This window comes from Salvelinus namaycush, chromosome 3, assembly GCF_016432855.1.
Source record: "Salvelinus namaycush isolate Seneca chromosome 3, SaNama_1.0, whole genome shotgun sequence".
Taxonomy (NCBI): domain Eukaryota; kingdom Metazoa; phylum Chordata; class Actinopteri; order Salmoniformes; family Salmonidae; genus Salvelinus; species Salvelinus namaycush.
Window position 1 is genome coordinate 75,193,543 of NC_052309.1, and position 22,328 is coordinate 75,215,870.

At 48.5% G+C, this 22,328-nt stretch overlaps 1 protein-coding gene across 1 annotated transcript; it reads right to left on the reverse strand.

Annotated features, from left to right (window-relative positions):
* Window positions 1-1,819: 1,819 nt before the first annotated feature.
* Window positions 1,820-21,607, reverse strand: LOC120038473 (protein Wiz-like). Its single transcript, XM_038984209.1, has 16 exons — window positions 21,383-21,607; window positions 21,047-21,230; window positions 20,638-20,713; window positions 20,269-20,417; window positions 18,554-20,170; window positions 13,556-14,005; window positions 13,004-13,381; window positions 9,551-9,670; window positions 7,249-7,758; window positions 6,690-7,133; window positions 6,050-6,541; window positions 5,375-5,917; window positions 4,946-5,160; window positions 3,899-4,190; window positions 3,641-3,806; window positions 1,820-3,324 (listed from the first exon to the last, which is right to left on the reverse strand). The coding sequence occupies exons 1-16, from the start codon at window positions 21,506-21,508 to the stop codon at window positions 2,949-2,951; spliced, it is 6,138 nt and encodes a 2,045-aa protein (XP_038840137.1). The 5' UTR covers window positions 21,509-21,607; the 3' UTR covers window positions 1,820-2,948.
* Window positions 21,608-22,328: the final 721 nt, after the last annotated feature.

Sequence of the window (22,328 nt, forward strand, 5' to 3'; positions counted from 1 at the left end):
AGTACAATTCTTTAATATTTTTATTATCATCATCAGATCATGGTCTTAGCTCTCCACAGGCACTCACACACTCATTCACACACACACCAACCCTCTGCAGCCAGTCATACCAGCTGAGGGGTATACACAGGCAATCTTAAAGGGGACTTAGTTGTAACACCAGCGGAAACTCATCTTACACGGTAACACAGTCACAAACCTGCCAGAGGCTAACCCTATCACGATGTGAACACTCACTGGTGGAGAAAAATCTGAACGTGCAAAAGTGGTCCCCTTTAAAGACTGAAGTATTTAGAGTCCTCTGATCTTAGGACACGACAATCACTAATTTTCTCCTGTCTTCAGTCACTCCCCATCCTCACCATCCCATTCTCATGAGCACCAATGTTCAGCTTAGAGAAACTAGCTAACAAAGAAAATAAAAAATACTCATCAAGGTTTCACCTCCTGGACTGCAAATACAGAAATGCACAGAGCAATAAAAAGACATGTCATAGAAGGTTGAAACTAAATCACGATAAAAGGAATCAAGATCCATTTGTTTTGTAACTAGCTGTTAATAGAACTGTTAATAGCTCTAATAGCATCAACAGTTTCATAAGTACATGTAGTTATATATACGTATCTATATTCCATAAAAGGTATGGGGGATTGTTAGGGTCAAACAGTCATGTTTTCAACATAGTTTAATGCTGGAACAAACTTGAAAAGTTAATTTCCATATGGACTCTTCAGTTATTGCGTCACTTTGCAGGCAATATAAACACTTACCTGAAGCAATGTGAAGACACGCTGGAGCGACAGCGTCGCCCCAATTTAGAAGCTGTTCCACCAGAGGCCATACGTAATGCGTCTGGCTTTAAGGGCACCAATACTTCACAGAGCTCTGACAGATAGCAACCTCTGTGGGCGTCCGTGTACTGGGTGCAATAATGCAGTAGTGTAACAGTTCCATGAAGCCAAGGCCGCTTATGTATGTCACTGCAACAGTCAGTCAACTCTGTGGTTCACATAATGGGAGACACTGGATCCAGATGTACACCGATACATGTCCCGCGTCCAATGAGGAGCCTTGGTTGCTCCGTAGCTGTGCAGAGCTCCTCCCTATGAACAGGTCCCATGTAAACAGCTTACAGAGGCGAGACCAGGGAGTAAACACACTCTTTGGCACATCCTTAGGAGAAATGCGGATGCAGTCAAGTCCTGATCAGACTAAATAATAGACCAGATCCCATGATTAGCTAGATTTTAGCTACGGAGAGGTCCTGTGTGTTAGCTACGGTTGACCTCTGTCTAGCATTTAAAAGTCATAGAAAGACATACACATGCACCTCTTGTGCAAAAACACACACACAAACAAACACACACACATAGCTTATGCACTTAGATAAAAGTGTCACTGACCTAATTTCAAACATTCCAATGTTCTAATTGAGCCTAAAAACAACCTAGTTCACCACATTCAAATGTATAATAAATAACAACCAAGGTTTTGGGTTTCATTGACAAGGCAAGAAAGAAATGGCAACATTTGTATGTATGTCCGCATTAAAACTTGAAATAGTGACCTTCAATACTTCTATGGACCCTTTCATCTAAAGAATAGATGAGTTTCATCAAGAGCTTAAATGCCATTAGCTAAACAGTGTTGGGGACATCAAACTATGGAATAACATAATGACCAGTCTAATTTAATATGGCACAGTCATCTCAAAGAATAAGTGCATTAAAAGGGATAGTTCACCCAAATTACAAAATTACACATTGGTTTCCTTACCCTGTAAACAGTTTATAGATAAGGTATGACAGCAATCCATGCTATTGTTAAGTTTCCCTGGCACTGTTTTCAAATGCTAATGTTTTAGCATTTGTGGCACAAATCCCATGGGACTGATATCAGTATTAATCTATAAGTGACTTTGTTGTGCTTTACAATCAATTTTAGACACTTTCGAATGATTTGGGCATGATGTTTGAAAAATGCTAATATCTTGTACCCATGACTTAAATGGGATTTGTGCCACAACATTTGGAAACGGTGCCAATGAAACTAAACCACAGCATGGATTGCTGTGATACCTTGTCCATAGACTGCTTGCAGGGTAAGGAAACCAATATGTAATTTGGGTGAACTATCCCTTTAACTACATTCAGAAAACATTAAGAGTTACTGTGTGACTGCACCTGTCAGCCTAACACTAAGGTGAATGGGACGTCCCTTCAAGGTGCTGCATCCTCTACAGGGTCCTTCCTTTTCTCTCAAAGGGGCCTTTTCCTCATCATCACTGCCCTAATCAATGGGGCATTTATTTAAGTGCTCTGTGACATTGTCTACGTTAAAATGGCCTTATCAAAATAATGTGTAAATGGGCTTTTTAAGTCTGTACCATAGACTAAGCATGAATACAAAAACATTATTTAAACTCCTTTTAAAATGTTGTTGAGGGGAGTAAAGCAGGAGCCATGACTGTGCTCCTCTTAATTAAGTGCTTCAAATATAAATGGGCGGAGCCTCTCAGGTCTATATAAAGCACTGTTTAGAGCAGGGAGATAAGTCAAAGTTCAATATGGTTTAAGCTAACCTCTCGGGTTAACCACTGAGCGGCAGGAAGTGTAACTGTCCACGTTACAAACTGAACATTCAGCTCAAACAAGTCCAAACAAAGAAGAAACAGCAGACCCCGAAGCCCTAGACAGTTGCAATCACCCACTCTGGTCAGGAGAGCTTGGGTTCCCATGGCAATGGGGCTTTGTAACCATCTGCAGAGCTTCCTAGGAGAGGCTGGGGAATGAGAGAGCTCTTTGGGGGAAAGCTTCTCTTCAAAACACTTCAACAACAGGTTCCCTGTGTTGAGGCCGAAGGAACAAGTGGATGGAAAAAAGGCATGGCAAAGACGTGGCAGAACAAAATGGTTAGAAGGATGTGTGGATTGTTATGGACCTGGGGGTTACAATGACGGGGTGGGGATGGGGATCAGGATTGGGGTGAGGGTGGACTCTGCTGAGGCTGTTGCCATTGGAGTGGCAGTGACAATTGGAGCAGACTCAGCCATTGGGGGAGGAGAGGGGCTGCAAGGAGGGAGAACAGTAGGAGCTGTGGTGTGGGTGTGGATGGAGGGTGGGGTTGAGGTGGGTGCAGGAGTTGTGGTGAAGCTGGAGGTAGTGGCTGGGACTGAAGTTGAGGTTGGGTTGTGGTCTTGGGCTGGGGGGTCCGTGGCAGAGGGAGCAGGCTTGTTGTAGTTGAGGTTGAGGATGTGCTGCTGGAGGTGGCGGATCCAGTCCTCCTGCACAGAGAGAGGACCCTGGAACTCCACCTCACAGAACCTGGCGGAGAGAGGCAGAGAGCACACTGTACTCACACAGAGTCATCATACAACCACAGCAGGTAGACAGGAACGGTACATGGATCATTTAAAACATTTTGCTTTAATAAATCAACAGATTATAATTATCGTGAATGTTATTTTACAGACTAAAAGCACTCATTCACAGAACTTCCAAATCTCAAGTGCCTCCCTATTCCCAAAATAGAGCATAACTTCTGACCAGGGCTATAAAGGAGTGCACTATATTGGGAATATGGCATACTTTGAGATGAGCCGATGAGTTCAGTACTGCACAGTTCCCCAGAGAAACTCACCGGCACCTGAGGGAGTAGATCTTTCCCACCACTTTGACCAGGGGGGAGGAAGGGGGTTTGGGCACCAGGGCAGGAATGGTGCCGGTGCGAGGGGGCTTGGGGGTGCCACTGTCCCTCTCTCCTCCCTCTGAGTGGGAGGGGTGTTTAAGAGGTCGCCGCTCAAAGCCTGGACATGAGGAGAGAACACGAGGCTGAGCATGAGATGGACAGGTATGTGTGTATGGCGAATAGTTGTGTGTGTTTGTGTGTCACACTCACCTCTGGGCAGGCGCACGTTGAGCTCGCTGCGGGCCACCTGTGTGTGGGGAGGGAGGGTGTTGGAGAGTCGGGCGGGGCTGGGACTGTGACTGCTGTGGCTGGGTCGGGAGGGGGGAGTGAGACCTGCATCACCCTCTGCTGCCCGGGGTGATGCCAGGGTGAGCTCCCGGCCTACCCGTCTGGCCTGGGCCAGCCCCAAAGCCGCCCACTGGGAGGAGGAGGAATGCTTCTGGGAGGGCATGGGGGGGAGGAGGTCAGAGTCGGATGATGGGGAGAGAGACAAGCTGCTTTTCTGCAACATAAAGGAGAGGGATGAGTGCTTCTCATTAAAATAGCTGTCTAGTCTTTATGTGTGTCAACTCATCACAGAGGGAGTAACAGTGACGCAAACACACAATGCTAATTCAGGAGGGATGGAAAAGTCTATTTTCTAAAACATAATTCATCTGAAGATGAAGGATCTATGTCACCCAGTTCTCTGGTTACTATAGCAACTATTAAGTCAATACCTAACCCTGTTGTGTCCCCCACAGGGGAAATATGCTGATATGAGAATCTTTGTGTTGGAGCTACATGATAGCAGATCTGAGTGAGGCATGTAAATCACAAAATGGCTGGTGGTGGCTGAGGCCAATTCCATCTTTTAACCTTTAAAAGCCCACCTCCTGGCAGGTGTTGTTAGTTTGAGAGAGCTAAAGCATTATGGTAAACAATTCACCTGACCTTTAATGATATGGGTTGTCATGTCAATGCTCTAAACAGCCCTAACAGTGTGCCGACAGCCCTCATAGCGGTCCGAAATCCACAACTAAAATGGACGGGGTCGGCACTAATAAAAAACGACTTTGCAATATTGCAGCTTGATTGTGCATTGTGTGCACGATGTCACACTGTTAACTCTAAGTCGATATAAATAATTGCTGCCTTCGCATGGACATTGGAAAAATACAACTTTCAAGATAAATCTCACAAGTATTGTGAGTAACATAGTCCTTTTACTATCATCTATCACCATTAGACTACTAAATAAATGAATTGCTCCCTGACCTTCTTGGAGGTGGAGCGGCTGGAGCCCTGCATGTAGCTGCGGTGCATCTCCACCACCTTGTGGGGCCGGCTGCGCATCCAGGCACTCAGCGTCTCGATGGGCGAACCGTTCACACACCACTCTGTCACGCCAAACTGCCGCAGGTGGGCCCGCGCGTGGCTAGCCAGCGCCTTGCGGTTCTCAAAGTAGAACCCACACAGCTCACAGCTGGCATCTGGGGAGGGGGTGAGAGAAGACAAAGGAGGGGTGTTGTCAGTCAGAGCCAGGCTTACGTTAGAGACTGATTCATGTTTCATAAAATTAAATGTATATAACATAACATATGTGTCATTCGCTGCTAAATGCAATGAGTCTGTACTAAAAGACAGTCAGCAAGTTAAAGGATGACTGCAACTCTTCTGAGGATCTTTAGTAAGGTCATGGCTTACCCAGGTGCCCTCCCGCATTCTTGTCTGGAGAGGACTTCCCTTTGATGGAGAGGTCATGTGGCAGGGGCGAAAAGGACTGGGGGTGGGATGGTGACCTCTCAACTGGACGGCCCTCCTCCGTCATGGGTCTCTTACCCAGCAGGGACACCGCAAAAAACTTCCCGTCGGGAGGGGTGGAGGAGAGGCCCACCGCCCCCAGGCCGTGCTTATGAAGCCGGGAGCCAGAGTGCAGCAGGTTGAGGGGGGATTTGCGGGAGAACTTGGGCGACTGGTAACCCAGGCCCCCCACCAGGCCTTCCCAGGTGGGGCTGGACCCCTGGCTGGTCTCCTTCTTCAGCCCTGGGGCTGGGGACGAGGTGCCCCCATTCTTGTGCATGAGTTCTCTCAGGGTGTCTATGGGGGAGCCGTTGACTGTCCACTCTGTGATGCCCATCTGGCGCAGGTGGGAACGGGCGTGACTAGAGAGACCTTTACGGTTCTCAAAGTACTCCCCACAGAACTCACAGCGGATGTCCCGAGTGGGCTCTACTTCATGGGCTGTGACTGTGGGAGGAACAAAGGGAGCGGGGGAGACATAGAGATGTAAAAAGAGACAGTAGAGAATAAAAACAAGGCATCACTTCAGTATGGATATTACCTCAATAAATACAAGATGGTCTTTCAACTTGGACTCACCCAAGTTAAGAGGGAGCATATTGTCGGAGCTGCTCCAGCTGCAATTCAGTGGCTCAGAGGAGTATCCCGCTGCTCCCCCCACCGCTCCTGGCATGGTGACTTCCAGCTGCATAGGCTCAGGCTTCAGCTTGACTATCAGGCTAGGGGAGGCCGGTGGAGCTGAGCCCATCTTACGCACTGTGGACTGGTGGCTGGGTGGGTGGGCGAAGGCAAAAGGGAGGCGACTCAGTAGGCTGGGCGAGGCAGGGGAGGACAAGGGGGAGCGAGGGTGTCCGGGGGAAGGAGGGGGAGATTTTAGGGGCTTAAGGGGCAGGGCGCATGGTAGACCTCGACGTGTGATCAGCTCTCGCAGGGTGTCTATGGGGGAACCGTTGACTGTCCACTCTGTGATGCCCATCTGGCGCAGGTGGGAACGCGCGTGACTGGAGAGGCCTTTACGGTTTTCAAAGTATTCCCCACAGAACTCACAGCCGATCTCCTTCACTGGTTCACCTGCAGGAGAGATGGAGAGTAGAGATGAATAGAGATGAAGATCAACTTAAAATAAGCACCTCTAGAAACTGTACATCAACAAGTCACTGATGCTGTATTGCATTGAATGGAGTATGAGTTTAGTTTCCATCATATGACAGACACTCACTGTGGGGGATGGGTGTGAGTTCCCCGCCACTCAAACGGAAGACCTGTAATTTGGAGGACTTGGGACGTTTGGAGGGCGGGCCAAACATTGAGGAAGCTGAGGAAGAGGTAGCTTTGGACCCAGATCCGCCCCCCATCGTAGTGACCTTGTAGAGGAGAGCTGTGGAGGAGGTGGTGAGGAGGGAGCGTTTGGGGGAGGAGAGTCTGGCTGTGAGGCCCCTGAGCCCCTGGGGCCCCTCAGGCTGCAGGGTGCTGGCTCTGTGCTTGAAGTCATCAGTGTGAATGAGCTGGTTGAGGAGGTCTATGGGGGAACCTTTGGACTCCGAGTACTCCACCCCAAAGTGACGCAGGTGGGCTCGGGCATGGCTGGACAGGCCCTTCCGCGTCTCGAACCAGGCGCCACACAGCTGGCACACTATGTCCTTGTTGGGGTCTACCTCCAATGCTGCACAGATGAGGAAAAGGGGGTATGAGGAAATGTTTTACTTCAGACACCTTTACAACCTGTGCATTAATCAGTTGGGGATGAATGACCAGAGAGAGGGCACTGACACACTTACTGAGGTTGAGTGGGGCATCAGTCTCTTGTGGAGCCCAGAAGGGTTTGGCAGAGAGGTTAGAGGTGGTGCTCTTCACCCCTCCAGGCTTATGGTCCAGACAGCGCAGGGGGGAGGACACAGGCAGCAGAGAAGAGATGGGGGCCTTCCTCACCACAGGAGAAGGGGAGCAGGCCCTGATGAGGGAGGAGGGGGGAGGGGAGGCCACAGGGGAGGGGATGGAGAGAGGGATGGGTTTCTCGTCCATGTCGGTGTCTTGATATCTCTCCTCTTTCCGTGGGGTTGGCAGGACGTGAAGGGGCTTCTTGGCGACAGGGGGCAGGGGGAGGGGAGGGGGGAAGTGCCCATCCAGACCACGCTCCTTGGTGATCTGATAGAGGAGGTCGATGGGTGCCCCGCTACTCTCCGACATGCCGATGCCCAGCTGGCGCAGGTGGGAACGAGCGTGACTAGATAGGCCCCGCCTCGTCTCGAAGGGGGCACTGCACACCTCACACTTTAACAGGTTGGACACTACAATAGAGAGGACAACAGTGAGAGGGGAAGAGATGCAGCTGACCAGCACACAGCAAAATACACAAAATATGGAAAAATGTCCCTTTGCACATTTTTTTCAGTCATAGTTCAGCACTGGTGTGTGTATTATTACATAATTTATAGCACTTCAATTAACGGATGGTGACAAAAAGAGCAGGAGGCTGTGTAGCTGAGAATTCTCAACTCCATGATACAATGGAGTTGAGTGGCAATGAGTTTGCTGCAATCCGTAGTTTTTGATGCAAACAGCATTTTACGTGACCTACACCGTTGTTTGCTAATGAAGAAGGAACAACTCCGTCATTGAAGGACGATTTCTTTTTTTTGGCAGGAGATGCAATTTTCATCAAAAACTATGGCAGCTGTATGACAATCTAAACAAGCACAGGTACACAGTAAGTGTTAAAAAAATGATATGTTTGAAGTCGCTAACTTCATACTCCATTGGAAAACAGTGAATTATGCAGCACAATTTGACAAACGTCACATTAGAGCCCTATTCGGACGGGACTAGTATTAGCAGAGACGCTGGTAATGTAATTAATGCCCCAGCATTTGAATTATTCCAGAGGACAATTCGCACGGTATACGTTTTAACAAACTTCCGCCTTTAATTCTTCATTTGTTTTCATTCAATTGACTACGACGGAAGCCTGGAGGGTTTTATTCTAAGCGTGAAGATATGTCAACATCATGTCTAGACGATAAAGGCAACACTGATAACTCATGCTTGGCGGCCAAATGTAAAGGTGTCCCCAAAACGTTTCAATTGCGGAAGTGTGATCATAATCATTATTTTAGGGATTGACGGTAGACTGTCCTAATGAAAAGGCCTCCCATCCTGCTGATGTGAGCTGTTGAACAGTGCTCTTGCACTTGAGATGCATTTATGGATGAGAAAGTGAACTTGCCAATTCCAAAAAAGTTTAGCTCAGTGGAGAATCGGGGAAGCCCTGTTTGCAATCTATTGCCTACATCAACAGCCACAGTTGAATTAAATAGGCCTAGGCACAATATTTTTTTATTGCACATTTAATTAAACTGACACATTTGGTGATGTTCAACTTCAATTCATTGGCACAAAACGTAGCCTATAAACAAAAGTATTCACTGTGAAATCAATTTAAGCCATTCATATAAAATATATGCGTAGCATTTTGTTTAAGCATCAATTTTTCAAATCAGTTCTTGTTTCTTTGCTCAAACTGTGCGCAGCACCTGTCAAACTCTTGTAATGTCTCGAAAAACACAGGGATGTCGTTACGCACAGGACTAGCATTATCAGAGGACCTTGGAGTTTGCCAAAAAACATTAGGTTATGCTGGCTGGAATTGTTACTCTCCTGCCATGTAAAACTGACTGACATGCCAAATTCGGGCGGGACTACAATTACAGAAATGGTGTTTTGTGTTCGTGCCCATAATTACATTACCTGACCTCCCCCAATAAAACGAATCCCGTCCGAATAAGGATATAAAATTAAGTTTTAATCATAAACTACGGAATTCAGCACCCAAATAAAAGATCGCCTTTACACAGGACAAACATAGGTACAAGGTACGCATTAAAGAATGGCAATTTTTATTGTCTGATATCGACTCGATGTAGGTACACTCCGACAAAACGAATCGCCACTCAACTCCATTGAGACGTGATGTACACGGGCTGTGGTAACCTCAGCCACATCTGTCTGCCACCTAACAAAACCTCCAGATCCCAGGGGACCATTATGTCTCATCTCATCTTGCCCCATGTTGTTCGGTCTCACCTTTGATGTCAGCTTCATCCCTCGGGGAGGGGCTCTCTGGGTCCAGGGAAAACAGACCCTTCCTCCCTGGGCTGGAGGTCAAGCTGTCCAGTGCTGGCATCTGCTCTTCCTCCTCCCCGCCTGAAACACAATACACAACCAAATGAATGAGTCATTCATTAAAGAGTCATTAACCTGGGAGGATGTGAATTAAACATGGAGCCTAATGTCACCAGGAAAATTACATAAGTATTCATTTTGGTAACTGGTAATGCATGAAAATACACAACATGACGAAAAGTATGTGGACACCTGCTCGTCGAACATCTCATTCCAAAATCATGGGCATTAATATGGAGATGGTACCCCCTTTGCTGCTATAACAGTCTCCTCTCTTCTGGGAAGGCTTTCCACTAGATGTTGGAACATTGCTGCGGGGACTTGCTTTACATTCAGCCACAAGAGCATTAGTGAGGTCGGGCACTGATGTTGGGCAATTAGGCCTGGCTCGCAGTCGGTGTTCCAATTCATTCCAAAGGTGCTCGTGTAACAGTGTATCTTCCGTCCCTCTCCTCGCCCCTACCTGGGCTCGAACCAGGGACCCTCTGCACACATCAACAACTGGCACCCACGAAGCATCGTTACCCATCGCTCCACAAAAGCCGCAAAGGGGAACAACTACTTCAAGGTCTCTGAGTGAGTGACGTCACCGATTGAAACGCTATTAGCGCGCACCCCGCTAATAAGATAGCCATTTCACATCGGTTACACTCGATGGAGTTGAGGTCAGAGCTCTGTGCAGGCCAGTCAAGTTCTTCCACACTGATTTCAACAAACCATTTCTGTATGGACCTCGCTTTGTGCATGGGAGTAAATAAAGGTGAAATTGTCAAGCTGAAACAGGAAAGGGCCTTACCCAAACTGTTGCCACAAAGTTGGAAGCACAGAATCGTCTAGAATGTATGCTGTAGCATTAAGATTTTCCTTCACTGGAACTAAGGGGCCTAGCCCGAACCATGAAAAACAGCGCCAGACCATTATTCCTCCTCCACCAAACTGTACAGTTGGCACTATGCACTGGGGCAGGTAGCGTTCTCCTGGCATCCGCCAAACCCAGATTGGTTCGTCGGACTGCCAGATGGTGAAGCATGATTCATCACTCCAGAGAACGAGTTTCCACTGCTCCTGAGTCCAATGGCGGTGAGCTTTACACAACTCCAGCCAATGATTGGCATTATACATTGTGATCTTAGGCTTGTGTGCGGCTGCTCGGCCATGGAAACCTATTTCATGAAGCTCCCGACGAACAGTTATTGTGCTGACATTGCTTCCATAGGCAGTTTGGAACTTGGTAGTGAGTGTTGCAACCGAGGACAGACATTTTTTATGCGCTACGCGCTTCAGCATTTGGCGACACCGTTCTGTGAGCTTGTGTGGCCTACCACTTCACGGCTGAGCTGTTGTTACTCCTAGACGTTTCCACTTCACAATAACAGCACTTACAGTTGACCGGGGCAGCTCTAGCAGGGCAGAAATTTGACGAACTGACTTGTTGGAAAAGTGGCATCCTATGACGGTGCCACATTGAAAGTCACTGCGCTCTTCAGTAAGGCCATTCTAATGCCAATGTTTGTAGGGGGATTGCATGGCTGTGTGCTCGGTTTTATACACCTGTCAGCAATGGGTGTGGCTGTAATAACCGAATCCACTAACTTGAACAGGTGTCCACATACTTTGTATATAGTGTATGCATAGGCAAATTAAATAGTTTTAAAATAATACAATGTATTATGTTTCTGTATGAATAACAAAAAATACAAATAACCTTTACAATGGAGTAGCTAATAATAATAATACGATATTCATTAAAATAACTGCAATTTTCAGCGCTCTATTGACGCTTCAGACGTAGTCTGTCTAATAAATCACTTCAAGCGTGTAGACCTGTGATAATGGCAAAACACTGTTCGTTTTCCTGCTGTTGTACATTTCGTAACAGACACATGCCTTTCATTGCGATGGTGTATTTCTGGGACAAAACGGTAAATCATAAGCGACGTGAGTAGACAATGCTTTTTGTCTGGTGGGCGGCTCTGCGCTTGTCAGTTGATCTCGTCTCAGGGTGCTCTCGCAGAGCAAATGACACCTTTGATTTTTCTCGCTTTATTTGCAGCATCAAAAATGTGATCACTGCAGAAAAATTATACCCTGGTTTGATAAAACTATTAAAAGTAACAAAGTTACAAAATCCGGACTTTAGTTTTCATTATATAGCAGTAGTAGGCCTACAGTAACATCAAGTAACCTGACACTTAATAAAGTGACACTTAAATGTATTTTTAAGATATAAATAAGTTTTGATACGATTACAGATTTGTAGTCCGTTATTCCTGTATCATAAGCATGAGGCAATGCATTCATAAAGAATGACACCAGAGAGACCACATTCAAGAAATCAAAGGAAAGTAAAATGGCGAGGATTTGGGAACTGTAGGTAATTTTAGAAATCCTGCAGTATTGGAAATAGTGAACGTCATCCGAGACGCACAAAATATATCACACAGAAAATGACAGTCCGCATCAAATGTTGCAAAACACATTCCTGCGCGCGTAGCTACAGTGATACAAGAAACTCGAACAATGACAAGAATGACACATTTGTAGCCAATGCCTTGACTTTGTCTATCTCACCTTTAGTGCGCGACAGTGATTTTAAATGGTCTCCTATGATTAGATTTTTTTGACGGCTAATGTGTCTAGAGACAATTTTGACTTACAGCAAACAATACGGGCTACGACGCGACGTGCAACAATGAAGCCGATTAATGTTTAAAGGGCACGGGCGTTACGGTGAGTTGTACTCACCGGTCAGTAGCTGTGGTGCATCGGACTCCCAGCAGCTAAAGCCAGACAGTTTTTCCGCTATTGTTTGTGTCTGCAGGGAGGTGGAAGCAGCCATTTTGCCCCCGTACACATGCACCGCTAAACTAAGGCGTGACCAATCGAGCAGAGGCTGGGACAAACGCACTGAGCACCACATCAACCATGGGCATCTGAGTCTCTTCCTCTAATATGCTTGATTTACAGTAACACTTTGTCCCAAATACTGCAGTTCATCATAGACTTAAAATCTGCTACATCACACAAGTCTCACAACTAGGGACTGATGTTACAACACCAGCAAAGTGCCACATCAGGAGAGTAGTTCCATAATACAAAATAGTTGCAAAACTATTGCACAGAATCGTTTTCATCATTCAATATCCCTTGTGCATTGCATTGCCACTATAGTTACCATTGAGTTACCACATTCAGCACTGAGACATTTCTTTGGAAGTCTTATTCACGCTGATCAACCATCATGTAATCTACCAACAACCTATAACACAGTCAGACCACAGTGTGTTGTATTCATAAACCACAATGCCAGCTCAAAAAGGCATCCTACAGTATACACACCAGGTACACACACACCTTCAGGCTCACCAACGCTGTGGTCTTTCTCCCAAGGCTGAGAAGGCGACGATGGCAGTAGGTTGGAGACTGTAGCACCTGTTGCCTCTTCACTCCCCTCCCCTCCCCCTGGTTCTTCCTCCTCCGTCTCCAGGTCTTCCTCCTCCTCCTCGTCTGAGGCTGGGCTGCGTGGGGGGGCTGTGGGGAGGACCAGGTCTGGGCGGCTGGAGAAGAGCTCCCGGAGGATATGGATGGGCGAGACAGTCACCTCCCAGTTAGTTATCCCAAAGTCCCGCAGGTGCGCCCTGGCGTGGCTGGACAGACCAGCCCGGGTGTCAAAGCCAGCATTGCAGAACTCACAGCGCATCACACTGAACGTATCCGGGTCAAAGTTGGCAACTGAAGAGAGAGAAGGGCACATAAGGTTAGCAGTTTACAGACCGACTTGGAAGTTGTACACATCCTCTACCCTGACTGATACTTGTTACTTTGTTACATTATAGTTTATTACAAATATACCGCATCATACACCAGACAAGGTCCTAACAATGTAATAACAAAGATTCCAGATACCCTTTTTCTTCTTCTTCTGGTAGGAGAACTTCTTCTCAATGGCATTGACCTCCTCAGGGGATATGAAGTGGCGCACATTGTAGCTGACGCCCACTCGGTTGAGGTGGCCCCTCACGTGATTGGCCAGCCCGATGCCGTTGTGGAAGCGATCAGGGCAGTAGGGGCATTTCCTCTCCACGCTCTTCAGGGTCCCCGTCTTCTCATCAATCTCCTCATAATCCTCATCTGATATGCCCTCCGCTAGGAAACGCCGGATATTCTCCTCTTCCTCTTCTTCTTCTTCATCATGATCATCGTTGTCATCATCATCGTCATTTTCAGCAGCAAAAACCTTGTTACTCTTCTTTTCAAAAGCAACCTTTGTCTCCCCGTCCTCTTCCTCTTCCTTCACGGGCTTCCCTTCTGTAGAGCATGAGGCTGTGAGGCTCTGTTGTTTTAGAGAGGAGTCATCTAGCACAGGAAGGAAAGGGATATAGTATGAGGGTGAGCTGAGACAGCCATTTAGTACACAGTATTATAATAGACAAGTGTTCAATCCCAGTCCTGGAGAGCCAATGTGCCGCTGGATTTTTGCTGTGTCAGTAACTGCCTCAATCAATCTTCAACAGCAGATGAGATAACTTTATATCACATCAATTTACTACGTGCTGTAGTGGCACATCAAGAATAGGCATCATATACAGAGACCCTTCAGGACAGCGATGGAACAAACACTACAGAGGCCATTTAAACAGACGCAACATGAAGAACACAGTGATAAGATGCAATGGGGTGAAATTAGAAACAGACATCTACTCACCTAGCAACTGAGCCTTTATATTGATTAGGGGAGAGCGCAAGGAAGATAAGGCTGACTATATTGTATTTGGTGAGGGGATCCATGCATCACTGCATGCCAGGTGGCTACTTCACAACTCAGCCTGTCACTCACCCATCGCCTTGCCTCCCTCCCAACGGCCAAGGTAAGAGAGGAGAGTTTGGGGGTCAAAGCGGTTGGGCTCATTTAGGACAAGGGACAGCGTGTGTCTTAGCTGGGCCTGCTGGCCCTCAGTCAGCCCCAGGCACTCTGCTGCCCCCCACAGGCTGGCTAAGAAAATGCGTTTCAGCTGCATGGCCGGGGCAGGCACCTCCACAGAGCATGGAGGGGAAGCAACGGGCAACCCAGGTTCAGTTATGGGCCAGGCAGGGACTGCTGGGCATTTTCAGTTACGGCCAACCCAGTGACTGATCTGCAGGCTTGTGATGTTATGCGATAACACTGTCCAAAGGTACACATGCATGAAGCACAAGCTATGCATTCTAGGTGAATATAATTTCAATATCGAAGGACAAATATCACAGGTTACCCAACTGTGCATGTCCAAGGTGAAAATAAAAAGAGAAAATATTGAATTGGAATTCAGAATAGCCTCAGGAGTACAAAATATTCTGGACAGTAGAATATTTTTGCATATGCATATAGTGTGGCCATTCTCTAGTGCAGTGGTTCCCAATTCCAGTCCACAAGTACCCCAAACAGTATTGAAGCCCCAGACAAGCACACTTGATTCAACATGTCAACTAATCATCAGGCCCTTATAAAGTGTTTTTTGTTCGGGGCTACAACAAAAAAGTGTACTGTTGGGGGTACACAAGGACTGGAGTTGGGAACCACTGCTCTAGTGTATCAGACCATTAACGGTGAAAGGTTTGTCTAGAATTAGCATGAGAGCAGTGCAATAGGTGAGACTCTAAAGAAACTCTAAGGTATTGGCTTCTTTCATCTGTATTCGAGAAGGCTTGAGGGGATAGGTTCTGCTGTAACGGCTTTCCTCTTCCTCTTCATCCGAAGAGGAGGAGCATGGATTGAACCAAGACGCAGCGTTGTGATAAGACATAATATTTAATAAACAAAACAGAAAACACGACGAACACTTGAATAATTACAAAACAATAAAACGATGTAGACAGACCTGGACGACGAACTTACATGAAACACGAAGAACGCATGAACAGGAAAAATGACTACATAAAACGAACGAACAAACAAAACCGAAAACAGTCCCGTGTGGCGTAACATACACAGACACTGACACAGGAGACAACCACCCACAACAATCAATGTGAAAACACCTACCTTAATATGGCTCTCAATCAGAGGAAATGAAAACCACCTGCCTCTAATTGAGAGCCATATCAGGTCACCCTTTAACCAACATAGAAACACATAACATAGACTACCCACCCAAACTCACGCCCTGACCGTCAAACACATACAAAATAACAGAAAACCGGTCAGGAACGTGACATAACCCCCCCCTCAAGGTGCGTACTCCGAACGCACCACCAAAAGTCTAGGGGAGGGTCTGGGTGGGCGTCTGACCACGGTGGTGGCTCAGGCTCTGGGCGAGGTCCCCACCCCACCATAGTCAATCCCAGCTTACGTCTCCCCCTTAGAATGACCACCCTCATTTTACACCCACTTAATTTAACTGGTAACTTTAAGATAAGGGGCAGCACCGGGACAAGGGGCAGCACCGGGATAAGGTAGCTCAGGACAGAGATATAGCTCAGGACAGAGAGGTAGGTCAGGATAGAGAGGTAGCTCAGGATAGAGGGGCAACTCCGGACTGAAGGGCAGCTCCGGACAGAGAGACAGCTCTGGACTGAGGGGCAGTTCTGGATAAATGACCGCTCTGTGCTGAGGGGCAGCTCATGACTGGCTGACGGCTCTGGACGCTCATGGCTAGCTGACGGCTCTGGACGCTCATGGCTAGCTGACGGCTCTGGACGCTCATGGCTAGCTGACGGCTCTGGACGCTCATGGCTGGCTGACGGCTCTGGACGCTCATGGCTGGCTGACGGCTCTGGACGCTCATGGCTGGCTGACGGCTCTGGACGCTCATGGCTGGCTGACGGCTCTGGACGCTCATGGCTGGCTGACGGCTCTGGCTGCTCATGGCTCGCTGACGGCTCTGGCTGCTCATGGCTCGCTGACGGCTCTGGCAGATCCTGGCTCGCTGACGGCTCTGGCTGCTCATGGCTCGCTGGCGGCTCTGGCAGATCCTGTCTGGTTGGCGGCTCTGGCAGATCCTGTCTGGTTGGCGGCTCTGGCAGATCCTGTCTGGTTGGCGGCTCTGGCAGATCCTGTCTGGTTGGCGGCTCTGGCAGATCCTGTCTGGTTGGCGGCTCTGGCAGATCCTGTCTGGTTGGCGGCTCTGGCAGATCCTGACTGACGAATGGCTCTAGCGGCTCCTGACTGACGAACGGCTCTGACGGCTCGGGACAGACGGGCGGCTCTAATGGCTCGGGACAGACGGATGGCTCAGACGGCACTGAGCAGACGGATGGCTCAGACGGCACTGGGCAGACGGATGGCTCAGATGGCGCTGGGGAGACGGATGGCTCAGATGGCGCTGGGGAGACGGATGGCTCAGATGGCGCTGGGGAGACGGATGGCTCAGATGGCGCTGGGGAGACGGATGGCTCAGACGGCGTTGGGCAGACTACAGACTCTAGCCGACTGAAGCGCACTATAGGCCTGGTGCGTGGTACCGGCACTGGTGGCACCGGGCTGAGTGCACGCACATCAGGACGAGTACGGGGAGAAGGAACAGTGCGTACAGGGCTCTGGAGACGCACAGGTGGCTTAGTGCGTGGTGCCGGAACTGGAGGCACTGGGCTGGAGACACGCACCATAGGGAGAGTGTGTGGAGGAGGAACAGGGCTCTGGAGACGCACAGGAAACCTGGTGCGTGGTGTAGGCACTGGTGGTACTGGGCTGGGGCGGGGAGGTGGCGCCGGAAATACCGGACCGTGCAGGCGTACTGGCTCCCTTGAGCATTGAGCCTGCCCAACCTTACCTGGCTGAATGCTCCCCGTCGCCCGACCAGTGCGGGGAGGTGGAATAACCCGCACCGGGCTATGTAGGCGAACCGGGGACACCATGTGTAAGGCTGGTGCCATGTAAGCCGGCCCGAGGAGACGTACTGGTGGCCAGATATGTAGGGCCGGCTTCATGACATCCGGCTCAACGCTCAATCTAGCCCTACCAGTGCGGGGAGGTGGAATAACCCGCACCGGGCTATGCACACGTACAGGAGACACCGTGCGCTCTACTGCGTAACACGGTGTCTGCCCGTACTCCCGCTCTCCACGGTTAGCCTGAGAAGTGGGCGCAGGTCTCCTACCTGCCCTTGGCCCACTACCTCTTAGCCCCCCCCCCCCAAGACATTTTTGGGGTTTCTTCACGGGCTTCCGTGCTAGCCGCGTACCTTCATAACTCCGGTCTTGAGCTTGATTCTCCGGCTTCCAGCCACGTCTCCTTGCTGCCTCCTCATACCACCGCTCCTGGGCTCTCGCTGCTTCCATCTCCTCACGAGCGCGGCGATATTCCCCAATATGAGCCCAGTGTCCTTTTCCCTCCAATACTTCTTCCCATGTCTAGGATTCCTGTTTCGTAGGCCACTGCTCGAACTCACGCTGCTTGGTTCTGGTTCGGTGGGTGGTTCTGTAACGGCTTTCCTCTTCCTCTTCATCCGAAGAGGAGGAGCATGGATTGAACCAAGACGCAGCGTTGTGATAAGACATAATATTTAATAAACAAAACAGAAAACACGACGAACACTTGAATAATTACAAAACAATAAAACGATGTAGACAGACCTGGACGACGAACTTACATGAAACACGAAGAACGCATGAACAGGAAAAATGACTACATAAAACGAACGAAGAAACAAAACCGAAAACAGTCCCGTGTGGCGTAACATACACAGACACTGACACAGGAGACAACCACCCACAACAATCAATGTGAAAACACCTACCTTAATATGGCTCTCAATCAGAGGAAATGAAAACCACCTGCCTCTAATTGAGAGCCATATCAGGTCACCCTTTAACCAACATAGAAACACATAACATAGACTACCCACCCAAACTCACGCCCTGACCGTCAAACACATACAAAATAACAGAAAACCGGTCAGGAACGTGACATCTGCAGCTTAGTCTCACCTCGGAGGGATCGAGCCCTGGTGAGCGGTTTGGATCCAACAAGTGATTCAGTCTCTTTTTGGTTCATATCGGTTGCCAGGTCAGGGCTCTGGCCCTGGCTTTGTGCATCATCGGTCTCAGGTGGCCCGCTGTCCAGTCTGGGATTTGGCCAGAGGAGTTCTGTCCCAGCCTTCCCTCTCCTATTTGCCCTCTTGTTCCCGATGGTCTTAAAGGCTATCTCTCTACGCTGGGGAGCTGTAGCAGTGTTTGATGGTTGGGGCTGTGTGTCACTGTCCTCCATAGCAGAGATCCAACTAGAGGAAGAAGACTTACTGGCCTTTGACTGGCTTTGGCCCTCTGGTGGAGAGACAGGCTTAGAAAGCGTATCAGAACATGGTGGAGAGGAAGCATCAATTCTGGACCCTGGACGGTTCATCTCTTCAGGCCCTTCCCCACAGATGGAGGTCTGCGCGGGGTGAGCCACGTGTTGGTGCTCCTTCAGAGCAGTTTGACTGGAGGCCTGGAAGGCACACTGATCACAAGTGAGAGAGATGGAGGTCAGGCCAGAGGCAGATCCAGATCCAGGTGACACAGACGGCTCCATAGGAGTGAGCTTTGGCTGAAAGCGCGGAGAGGCTCGCTGCAGACCAGTAGGTTTTCTGTTGTGGGTCTTGGCATGATTAGCCAATGCCTGTGAGGTGCGTGTACTGAAGTCACACTTGAGGCAGAGAAAACGACGATTGGCTGGGCCTTTGACCTTTGCTTTGACTGGGGTTTTGACTCGAGCTTTGACTGGGGCCCGGACTGGAACTGGATCTGGCTCTGTGAATGGAGCTGGAGTCGTGACTAGAGCTACAAATGGTTCTAGGACTGGGCTTGCAGGTTTGGTCACCTTGCTCGGTTCACCTTGCGTAGTCTCTCCTTTCCCACTGTCACTCAGCTTCCCAATCTCCTCCAGGATCTTCTGACGAGACTCCTGGTGTCGTCTGTTGTGGTCCGCCAGAGCCAGCCTGTTTGACAGGTTCCATCCACACTCCACGCACCGAAATCGCGCGCCCTTCACTCCGCGCTCCCTCCTGCCAGCCCCCGGCCTGCTCTGACTGTGCTCTTGCATGTGATCCTGCAGGTAGACCTGCTTCTTGAAATAAATGCTACATTCCACACAGGTGAAAATCTCTTTACCAAGCTCTCCGTCTCCTCCTCCTTCTTCACCACCTTTTTCCTCTTCTACCTTCTCCAGATCCTCTGTTGCCTTTTCCAAGTCCTCCTTAAAGTCATAGGCCCCTCCACTCACATTCACTGGCCCCAAGCTCTTTGCTCTTGAGGAAGCACTCCTTGCCTTCTTACCAGCTCCTGTTGATGTGCGTTCCCAGGAGCCCTGGCCAGAGAAGGGCCTGAGCAGGGCCCTCTTCTTCTTCCGACGCTGGATGAAGGTGCAGTGTGCCCAGGGTGCTGGTGGGGGGCTCTCTGTGTCTGAGTCCCCAGGAAAGGTGTACACATCCCGCTCAGGCCCCTTGTCCTTCCCTGTCAGGTCCTCTTCCTCTCCCTCCTCCTCAATTTTGCACCCCTCCTTTGATGTCACTTTGGACTGAAACAGTTCAGCTTTCTCCGATATATTCCAGACTCTGTCATCTACCACTGTGGATGGTCAAGAGAAAAAAGGATATTAGAAAAGGAGTTATTTAGAAAATAAACTGTTTTATTTAGTGTTTTCCCTTGCTCCCCATCATGCTTACATTCTTTTGAACTGGGTTGGTCCTTCTTTGGCTCCTCTCTGTGTGTGTTAGGCTTGTCTTGGTCCCGCTCCTCCACAGGGCTGAGTAGGTTTGTCTCAGTGGGTAAGTGCTGCAGTTGTTCAGGTCCTTGGTCATCCTCACTGTCAGGTCTGGACAAAATTATACAGAAAGAGACAGTTGTATGAGTGGGTCAGAAAGAGCAATGAGTCCCTATCTGTCTATCTGACCATGTGTCCGCCTAACCTGTTAGTGTGGCCGATTGTCACTTTATTTGACCGCTCTGCTTTACTCTCTGTCTGCCTTGCGGTGTCGTATCCTATCACACATAACTATCTTCCTGCTGGCTGCCCTTCTATTCCTCCATCTCACCTGAGTCCAGAGGAGAGGGATCCTGGGCTGTGAGCGGCCAGACCATGAGGGTTAGAAAAGTGCTGTAGCTCTTCCTCTGACAGACAGCGCAACCCACAAAACAGACAACAACAGGAACATCACTTCACATGTTGGCCACCCACAGGTAAATTCACAGGCAAAGATTTACAGTAGTCATTCCTAGTAAGAGAGACAGTTCTGACTACAAGTAGACGGAGGAACATTCAAACATTCTGGAAGTGACAACAAATATAGCTGAGGGTGATAGCAACAAGTTTAACTGATAGCATCACATTTAGGAAAGCCCATAACTGCACTACTGACATAGACGGAACACACTTAAAAATTAAATAGTATGATTCATATTGTGTTCATACAAGGCTCAGTAATAAACAAGTGTGATAGCTACCGTCTAGTGTCTCTTTCTCAGAGTCAGAGTCCCAGGTCAGGGAGGAGGGAAAGGCTGAGGGCCTGATGCTCCTCTGTGCACTCCTCCCTGATTCCACCTGGGATAGGGGGCCTCCGGTCCTCTCAAAGTCCCCATTGCCACCACTGGACCATGGGCTCCCACTGAAGATGAGCTCGTCTGAAACCTGTTGATGACATTGACACAATCTCACAGCAAGAGACAGCATACTGAATGCAACTGACATTGATTCTGAAGTCTGTGATTTTCACTTATGTAAAAGCCTATGTTTCAGCAAATTCAGCATGTGGTGGTCGACCATGATAGGATCCTCTTTACCTGTAAGGTGTGATTTAGGAAGTTGTGGGTTACGGTGTCCTGTGCTGAGAATGAGGGTGGTGGCCCATGGCTGCTCACTGAGGTGAAGGAATCCCTGGGGGAAAGAGAATCCCCCTCTAGCTCCATGGTCCCCAGAGCACAGTATGGCGTCCCACTGCTGACCACTACAGTCTACATTGTGTGTGGTGTTCTCTTCCACTGTTTTTATATACACACACGGGGTACACTTCCGTAATACTGTCATAACAGAGAGATAAGCAGCACTCCAGAAAAGGTGTTCTGATGCACACAAAACAACCAATTTAAAGTAATTGGAAAATCATGGCACTCATTTGGGGGTCTGGGTTGGCCACTTGATTTTCTGCTTCAAATGCTGCATTGTCAGTGAGCCACAATATCACACCAAGACCTTGATGAATTTGACAAATCGTAAATGCAAGAGATGGTAACAAGCATAGCGCAGTGGCGTCACAGGTTCAGCCCACTGCAATTTTGGGAATGTCTGACCCATTTTCACAATGTCTGGTGATATTGTGAGAATATAACATATTTCCCAAATGGCCACATACAAAAGTATACTTTTATTCAGGCCCTGTCTCGCTTGTTAGCTAAAAATAAACGCAAATGCAAGTAGCTAACACATTAAGATGGAAAAAAATGATATCTACCTGCAAGGGCATTGTGGATGGACGTAGCAAGCATTATATAAATATGTGCAAAAATGTTTATAATGTTATAACGCCCGTTATTAAGTACTCACGGAAAACGGCCTGGCTTGTGGTCTGAGAAAAGGAGTTGTTTACGCACCGTTCTCCATGCTTTATATGGAACAAAGCTACGAATATCCTCAGTCCATGAATGCATGTAGAGTGTGTTGCTATATTTTTGTTACATCGGTGCTACATTTTTTCCATGAACCCGCTTGCAGAGACCACACACTCGACTC